We start from the raw sequence: 9,290 nt of genomic DNA, 5'->3' as shown, positions 1-9,290 counted from the left end.
TAATATTGAGTGTGGCCCTTTTCCGTTATTTTCAATTAAAGTAAATTGCTAAAAATAAATATGAAATTTGAATAAATATTTTTTTTACTTAATTTTAAAAAGTTATCAAATATATTAGGGATATTAGTTCCTAAAATTATAAATTTTGCAAACTTTTTATATTTTCCATGAACTTTAAAATTAGTCATAAATATCACAATTTTGTTTTTATTTTCTACTGCATGTCAACCAACATATTAGACTAACTTACATGCATTTTTATCCTTCTTAACACTACTAAATAAACTTGGTTTCTACGAGCTTTTTATCCTATTTGTTATGAATTTAAAAAGTGATCTAAAATATCATAAATATTTCACGGTTGCCCATGTAGAATAAGTTTTTCACCGAAGATATCTTATTTGGGTTGGAAATAACAAACAAAATACTACTCCCTCCGTCCCCGAATACTTGACACGGTTTGACCCGGCACGGGTTTTAAGAAATGTAATGGAAAGTGTGTTGAAAAAGTTGGTGGGATGTGGGTCCTACTTTTAAAGTATTAGTTTTATAATAAATGTGAGTAGAAATGAGTTAGTGGAATATGAGGTCCACAAACAAAAATGGAAAAAGTGAACTGAGTCAAGTATTCGGGGACGGACCAAAATGACAAATTGTGTCAAGTATTCAGGGACGGAGGGAGTAGTATAAAATTTGTGATATTTTAAAGCAATTTTAAAGTTAGTGAAAAATATCAAATTTGGCCAAATTTAGAGACAATTTCTCATTATTTTATTATAAATAATTCTGTGTAAATAATGTCATTTTTTATAAATAGACTATATTGTTTTATTTTAAAACTATTACAAATAAATTTAAAATTGACTTTTAAAGTTCTGAGACTAATCAAAATTTGCACAAAATAACTTTTTTTTTTGTGAGTCATTGCAATTTTGAGTTTTGACAGTAACTTTTTATATCCATCACAGTTGAGACTGAGAAGGGTGAAATTGTCGTGTTGTAGAGGACGACAATGATCACGTGGCGAAAAATTTAGGAAGGAAAGCGTGGTGGGTAGAGAAATGCAGATCACCAATCTCTGCTTGTCTATTAAACCCATTTAATTAAAGTTAAATACGTAATTAAGGAATGTTAAGTGATAACCCACTTTCACATTAGCCCTCTTTGTTTTTTTCACCTCCTTTTCCCAATTCCCATCTCTGCCTTCGCACCTTTAGATTTACACTCAGCTGCTGCTTAAAGCTTGTTTCTTTCCCTTGCCCACGATTCCTGATTTTGTCAAAATCAACAACCAAGTAAGCTAAGCTGCTCTCTCCCTCTCTCTCTCCAAAAGCAAACACACACAAATGGATTATTTTTGACTTATTGTGGGAATTCACATGCATGTTATTACTCTGAAACCTAGTTTTCTGTATGTTTCAAGATTGGGGGTGAATTTCTGTGGCTAAGGTATATAATTTGGACTGGATTGATACATATAGGCAGATAAATCTTGCAATTTGAAGCTTTGAGAAGTTGCTTTTGGTGGTAGGGCTGTCGATTTTCATATTCCAGTCTTCAATTTTGTTGTAGAATCCCCAGTAGCATATGTTTGAAATTTCATTGAGTCTCGTGTGGATAAGATTTATATAATTTGGAATTTTATCCTATTTTTCAAGAAATATAAAGGTTGGGGCTTTGGAGGAAATCCATCTTGTCAAAGATTCATCTTGTAGTTTTGAGATTTGATAGTATAACTTGTCCTCAATCATTGTGTTGCTCTCTTGTTGTTTAGGTTTTGATAAACTGGAAATGGGAGCTGCGGTTGCCAAAAGTTCGTCTGCGAGGGGTGCAGTGCCAGAGTCGAATCTCGAGGCCAGAATACTCGAGGCAATGCGTAGACGAGAAGCTAAAGGCTGTAGTATCAAGTCCTTCAATAGCATCATTTTGAAGTTCCCCAAAATTGATCAGAGCTTAAGAAAATGCAAAGCTACATTCGAAAATTTTGGTGAGCATCACGCTTTGTGTTCCGGTGCTGGTGAATCTTGACTATAATGTCCTTAGATCGATGATTAGAAGACACAAATAGAATGGAGCAAGTGCTGTTTTTGATATCATCCGTTTGTGTTGTCTTTGTAGATGAGGATGGGAATGGCGTAATTGATCCACAAGAGCTGAAGCACTGCTTTGAAAAGCTAGAGATCAGTCTCACTGATGAGGAGATTAATGATCTGTTTGATGCGTGTGATATAAGCGAGGCCAAGGGGATCAAGTTTAACGAGTTCATAGTTCTTCTTTGCCTCGTCTACTTTCTCAGGGAAGATCCAGCTGCCCATCAATCTGTATCCAAACCTACCAATTTCTTTCATTAATTCATATCAATTGCATTTATATCTATTGAGTTGCAAAATTGGAAATATTGCCTGCTTTTTCGTACATACATTGTGTTCCTTGACATTGAGAGAAGTCGTGGAAGGGGATGCCGAATCTGGATTCTACATTTGAAACACTAGTGGATGCATTTGTGTTTCTGGACAAGAACAAAGATGGGTATGTGAGTAGAAATGAGATGGTTGATGCAATAAATGAAACTACTTCAGGCGAACGATCCTCTGGAAGAATTGCCATGAGGAGATTCGGTTAGTTGCTTCTTCTTCCTAACTTCCTATAGGTGCTGCATTCTGCATAAAAACTGTCAAGGATTTCTAACACAAGCCTTTAATTTGTGTTTTGCAGAAGAGATGGACTGGGACAAGAATGGAATGGTTAACTTCAAGGAGTTCCTTTTTGCTTTCACTCGTTGGGTCGGCATTGAAGACGCTGATGACAATGACAGCGACAAGGATGCGGAGAACAACGACAGCAGCGACAATGATGCAGAGAACGATAACTGACCTTCAAAATTTCATATTTCTGCAGACTGTTTCCTGTCCTGTTATCTATGTTGTACATAAACCTTGTTCAACTAGAACACATCCTTAGTGCCACAAAAGGATATTCCACCTTTTGTAAAACTAGCCAATGTTGCATCTCTTGCTTCTTTATTTTGCTTGAAACTCAGATTCCAAGGCATGACTGTATGTTGAATTTCTGATGAGATGAAATGAAATGAGGAAATTGGTAATACATAAATGATTCATTCCCAAAAATTCAATACATTGGCAGGTATCAATGTTTTAGGAGTAGTAAATTTGCATAATAGTATTACATATTCCATAATGAATAACACAAATATGTTCCATTATATAAAAAACTCCCAGCAAAAGCTAACAACAAATAAAATAATAGGAGGCGATGTTCTTGTGGGGGGAGAATACTCCCCTACCAAACTGCCCAGGAAACAACATACAAACTCAAAACCCCTCACCATTAACATCCATTACCAAACATTTTTACTGCTACTAAATCTCCCACAGGTAATATAAAAGCACTCATATCATATAGAGACAGGTTAGAACTGGCACTCAGCAGACCAGTGCCCCGATGGCGCAGTGACAGGCATCGGCTGGCACAGCAATAGACCTGTGCTATAGGAACTGCAGTTTTCAAGGCAGAGCTGGAAGACATCTGAACTCCAAATATTGATCACACCCTGGTTTTCGCCCTCTTCATTCCCAGACTGTTATGGAAGGGTGATACAGAGCCAGACATTTGAGAGACATCATCCCGGAGAGTACCATTCAGCAGTGCCAGTTCTCGCAGCTGTTGCTTCTTATAGTAGTCTTGAGCTTCATCCTGCATTGCAGAACCAAGGAAGAATGGAACTTTAGATGATAGCTGGGAAAAGACGAAAATTAAAGTTTGGTGGATGAAACTGACCATAGGCTTAAGTAAATCTTCTAGTATCTCGCGTGACTGCATTAGACGAGCATCGATGATCTCAACTGGCAGTTCTGCCTCGACAAGTATGTGAAGAGGCTCGTTGAGGTGCTCATATCCTGGTTTACCTCTCATCATCTCCTCCTTCAGATTAAAATCATAGAGCAAACCATCATTAATAGGAAGATTATTCTGTCTGTTTTGAAAGAGATCATTTCGTAACAAACAATTACTGTAATTGAAGATATTATAACGAATAGTTACTAGCAAAAAAAAGAGAGGGGAGTTCCTAATAGAACCGTGCATTTTAAAAACCATGTAGCAGCTAAAGAAGCAACCATTTCAACGAGTTCCCACAGAAACATCAATCAACGTGAATGTTTGAACTCGATTGTGAAATAAGGTGAGTTTGGGTGAGCTTATAAGCTCTTTAAACATTTTCCCAATGTTTTATAAGCTCCTACTAAGTGTTTGGTATATTTTGTAGAAAAAGGTCTATTTGTTCATAAAATATGATGCCAGGAGCTAATAATTGGTGTTTAAAAGGTAAAAAACCAACTTCTTTTTGGAAATAAGATCCTTCTTGGGAAATTTCCTTTATCGATGACATCCGCTCCATGTAAGTAATTATCTAATCACTCCCAATCCGCAAGTTCAACCATGTTTGTTATGCAGGAAACAAATAATCTAAGGGAATGATAAAGGCTTTCTGCAAGTAATGAATATTGCAATCTTCCAAATTTGTGGGATGGAAAGATTTAAGAATGTTTTTCAGATGTGATGGAAAGATTTAAGAATGTCTTTCAGATGTTATTTGATTATGTAAAATATACAGCAGCTGTAAAGGCCATATCTAACTTACCCTTGTTGGATCCTTGATACTGCCACGCCCTCTGATTAGAACACGGCATTCGGTAGTTGCTTCAACTCGCTTCAAAGAATTCCCTCTAGGACCAAGGAGGCGTCCAACAAAATTATACTGCAATTCCAAACATAATGTTCATGTAAAAATGGGGCAACAAAACAAATAAAGAAAGTACTAGTAGTAGGAGGAGGAGGAATAGTACACTAGGATATTGGTCAACTGGAATATCAACCCTGATTGTTCGCTTGACTATGAGACCAGAAGAGCTACCTTGGGAACCAAGCCAGTTTGGTGTGGAGGAAGATTGCATTACACTAGACATCTGCACGTTATAGTTTAATATGTTGTCAAACAAAAGAGCCACACAAATGTTGTCCTCTCCCAGGTATATGTTACAAAATTTAATGCTGCAAGTTGAAATCTTTCAGAATTCAACGGGGGTGAGAGAAGATAAACTAAAAGGCCCATAGAAGCCTGAACATCAAATTGCAAAAGAAAAGAAATCATGGATTTGTATCCAGGCACATCAACACACAGGCAAATGATGACAGAAACCACTATGTGATAAAACATCGGGAAGTAGCATAAGTAATAGCTATCTACATCAGATAAAAGTACAAATGTGGGTCAAGAAGTTGTTAGCAGTTAAATCAAGTAACTCACTTACCCCGATAAAATAAATACACTAATATTTCTACTGAAGCAAAAAGAGCAACTACCCAACTACCCAGAGATAAGATTAAAGTTATGTTAAGCTACGTTAAAGCTGAATGCTGGTAAACATAGGTCGCATATAGGTAGTCAGATCAATTGCAATTAAAAGAAACTATTCTATAAAATTCTGTGTTTGCCATTCCCAGCCATTAGTATAATCATTCTTGAAGTTGTTAGCTCCAAACTGCCTGTCATGAGAAGTTAAATTTAAGAACACTACAATCAAATGACAAAACGTTAGTATTGGCAGATGTAAAAGATTTTGTTGGGGCTCTTCTGAAAACAGTAAAGAATTAGATCGAACAAAAGGTTATGTTAATGGTTAGTATCCATACTTCTGATTGAAATGGTGATGATGCCCATCTGTTCGCGTTAGCTCCTCCATTTGAATATATTCCTCCTGAAGCCAGGGGGCTAGCATGTTCAAGCATACTTTGTTCTAAAACTGATGCACTCCCCAACAGTGTAGTTACACGCAATATTTCTGCTTCAAAAAGGTCAATTTCCAAGAACAAGATGTACCAGTTAGCATTTGTTAAGAAATTAGTGATCAGTCACCACAATATGGACACTACACGGACTGTTAAACTGGTTAGTTAAATATCAGTGAAGTTAAAGATGATCAACAAGTATAATAAGGAATGTCAAAAAGTATATACTGAAGTTCTAAATGTCACGAAATTATTGACCTAACAACTCTAGTGTTAGCCACTGCTCGGGAGACCTGGATTTCCCAAGTTCACTATTATCTATAGCTTGAAGCAGATGGATGCTATTTCCACTGTAAGATATCACATAAAATAGCACGAAGGTGCTTCAAAACCAGCTATCTACCAACCAACGGTTGCTATAAAATAACTGAGGATTAAACATCCTCTTAAACTAGTCTTCCACTAATGTAAGGTTCCCTGTCAAGTAAGGGTGACTTCCAAAACAAAGAAATAGTAGCAAAAAGCAAGTTTTCTGAAAACTTTTTATACCCAAAAAAAGACCTTGCAGTGAGGAGCTGATCCTATGAGTAGAGATCATCACACAGCACCTAGAGCATAAGAACAATCACAAAACAAAATGCCAGTTGAACATGAAAACAATGTATCCATAACCAATATTAGATACTTGCCCCCATCCCCACATAAAACTACTATCCCGTCCCTCTCATTTAATTTTGATCCATCCAGGCACACAAAATCCATCATGGCACCTTATGGTTGAGAGCTGCCAATTTATATGCAGAAGCTGCAATAACATCGGACAGGACCTTGTAGGCAGTAAAGAGCAATGCACCATGTCATGATGAAGTAACAGCTTACTTTTATACCAACACATAGTTATAAATTTCGGTACAAGAATCATAAAAATTTGAATCATGAACTCACCCTGATTCAGCATCCGGTAGCAATTTGGAAGCACGGCCATAAAAGGATTGAGCTTGTTACGTTCTGCCAGCAAGTCTGTGAGGTACCTGCAAGTGATGCAATTCATAGTGAACAGTTAGTTGTGCACCAGACTGAATACTACTGACCACGAACAGAATAGTAGAGATAAAACTGCGCAAAACATTTGATTCAAACAATATGAAGCAATCATATAAAAACTATACTTTTTTAATAGCAATTTAAAATTTAAATACCGCAGCATAGTGGAATCGAGACATTTGGCTTCAGAGGTTAACCGCAAGGCCAACATATAAAGATAACGTTCCTGACTCTTGACAACTGACAAAAACTTATCACGCATCCACACGATTATGCAGACTGTCAAAACACAATTCGATTTACTCTATCCATGTTGAATCTAGTCCATAACCAATCCATATCAATACAAAAGACTCAGACGCCATGTCACTGGACGTCATACATCTGTTTTCATGAATAATCATCAGAAATTCAAGCACGAGTAGTCGCAGCTCAACACCTCACAAACTAGATACCAAAGCATAAATCAATTAAATCCGAATCGAAGTAGGTATTCAATCAGCAAAGCAAAACCACACACGACATCAAAGATCTGGCGTCAATTAACGATTGGAGAGGAGAGGAGAGATTACTTCTCTTGCTCGACGATGGCGGAGGCGGCGGTGCGGGTGGCGGCGATGTGAGGAGAGTGGGGGGCGGAGGGGGAGGGCGAGTAGGCCATGTACCTCCCGGACGACATGGTTTGAGGCGATGATTGCAGTGTCAGATCCAGCAAAGTGACAGTTGAGCACAGCTGGCTGATGGAGGCGGTGCGTCGGTGGAGGAAGAGCTAAAAGGGGAGGCAATTGTGAAGGACAAGTGTGTGTATTTATTGAATTGATGAGAGATTGAGAGATGAGATGAGGAGAGAGAGAGAGAGAGTTGAGCCCAAACCCAAATCCAATCAATGGCGCAAAGCCTAATTATTTTTACCGTGCGTTACTTCAATTATCGGACTCACTCCTATTTATACCTCTTCGCCTCTGACAGCTGGCTATTTCAATCGCTGTAACTATTTCCTCAATTTACACGAGGTACTCCCTCTCGCCTCCCTCCATTCCGTAAAAATTAGATCATTTAGAGTTTGACATATATTTAAATGCATAATTGATAAATTAAGAAAGAAGATAAAAAAATAATTGAAATTGTAAATGATGATGGGACTCATAAATGCTAGAGTGAAAGAAAGGAGAAAAAAGTTGTCATAAATGAACATAGACTATTTTTATAGGACGGACGAAAAATAAAATATACTCTACCTGCCCAAGGTTTACTGAACCGGCGGTTAAAACCGAAACCGTAACCATGCGAATTCACCCGAACTGAAACCGTCGATTCTTGAACCGTGGTTCGGTTCAGGTTCAAATATTTTTGAACCGAAACCGTGCCAGAACCGCGAAAAACCACCGAAAAATCGTAAAATGAAGCCGGAACTGCAAAAAATGGCGGTTTGGAATCGTAAAAAACTGTCGAAAAACCGCCGGTTCGGAACCGAAATCGAAACCGGCGGTTTTGAAACCGGAACCGTAACCGCAAAACACCCTCGCGGTTCGGTTCCGGTTCAACAATTTTCAAAAGCGTAATCGCCGGTTCCTGAACCGTGGGCACCTCTAAGACCGAGAGAGTATATGTATTTTTATATTAAAAAAAGTAGAGAATCTGTGTAATTTTTTTGGTTTTGACTTAACATTCTTCCATAATTTAGTTCGGTACATTGTATATGGACCTAGGAGTAACATGATAAAGTGTGGATTGGTTCTATCCTAGTACTTCAATAAGGTTTAATCTGAACTCGACTTAATGAAGACTCTTAATCGGAACATGAACCTGATTTCTACTATCTTCAAATCCAATCCTGACCCGTACACATTAGAATAACAATGATTTGAATCTGATTTACATTATTAAAGTTTGATATTATACAATAAAAACCTGATTTACACTATTAACACCTTATATTACATGATTAAATATGAATTTTAAACATGATTTACGCGATCATATAGAATAGAACTCAAAAATATTTTTAATTTTAAAAAAATTAAAACCAAACCCAAATTACATTAATTTATATTGGATTAACCCAGTCAAGATATGAATTCAATAAGACTCAAGATATGAATTCAATAAGACTTCACTCAATTCCATTAACCTTATCATTATACGTGTTTGTGACAAAAAATGTCGATCTAGACCTAGTAAAATGTCATAAATTAGTTTCCAATATTTGGTCGACCTAATTAGGCTTTATTCAGTTTTAATTTAATTGAACTTTAGCTTGAGCTACTCCACGCATGGTAAAAAATTGAATAATATATAGAATACATTAAATAAAAAAGTACTACTAGTAGTACTATTTGGAAAAGGGCAAAACGAGCTACTCCACACATGGTAAAAAAATTGAATATTAAAAAGTACTATTTGAAAAAGGGCAAAAACTTTCTTGTATGCAAGAGGTC

The 9,290-nt window shown here is 36.9% G+C and overlaps 2 protein-coding genes across 4 annotated transcripts; one reads left to right on the top strand and one right to left on the bottom strand.

Annotated features, from left to right (window-relative positions):
* Positions 1-1,138: 1,138 nt before the first annotated feature.
* LOC125219170 (Calcium-binding EF-hand family protein) lies at positions 1,139-3,023 on the top strand. Of its 3 annotated transcripts, none has more exons than XM_048121074.2 (5): positions 1,139-1,295; positions 1,775-1,987; positions 2,119-2,321; positions 2,447-2,618; positions 2,716-3,023. In XM_048121074.2, the coding sequence occupies exons 2-5, from the start codon at positions 1,792-1,794 to the stop codon at positions 2,871-2,873; spliced, it is 729 nt and encodes a 242-aa protein (XP_047977031.2). In that variant the 5' UTR covers positions 1,139-1,295; positions 1,775-1,791; the 3' UTR covers positions 2,874-3,023. The 3 variants fall into 3 exon arrangements, with proteins under 3 accessions (XP_047977031.2, XP_047977029.2, XP_047977030.2); XM_048121072.2 differs by having other exon boundaries at positions 2,444-2,618; XM_048121073.2 differs by lacking the exon at positions 1,139-1,295 and adding an exon at positions 1,302-1,449 and having other exon boundaries at positions 2,444-2,618.
* Positions 3,024-3,198: 175 nt separating this feature from the next.
* Positions 3,199-7,756, bottom strand: LOC125219169 (KH domain-containing protein At5g56140). The gene is made up of 7 exons (XM_048121070.2): positions 7,425-7,756; positions 6,754-6,839; positions 5,713-5,861; positions 4,866-4,985; positions 4,661-4,777; positions 3,799-3,942; positions 3,199-3,714 (listed from the first exon to the last, which is right to left on the bottom strand). The coding sequence occupies exons 1-7, from the start codon at positions 7,529-7,531 to the stop codon at positions 3,565-3,567; spliced, it is 873 nt and encodes a 290-aa protein (XP_047977027.1). The 5' UTR covers positions 7,532-7,756; the 3' UTR covers positions 3,199-3,564.
* Between the last annotated feature and the right edge of the window lie 1,534 nt (positions 7,757-9,290).

Source organism: Salvia hispanica, chromosome 1, assembly GCF_029641045.1.
Source record: "Salvia hispanica isolate PSC_SH4W2 chromosome 1, Shi_PSC_v1, whole genome shotgun sequence".
Taxonomy (NCBI): domain Eukaryota; kingdom Viridiplantae; phylum Streptophyta; class Magnoliopsida; order Lamiales; family Lamiaceae; genus Salvia; species Salvia hispanica.
Note: the sequence above shows the minus strand (reverse complement) of the source record. Positions and strands in the feature narration are given on the sequence as shown.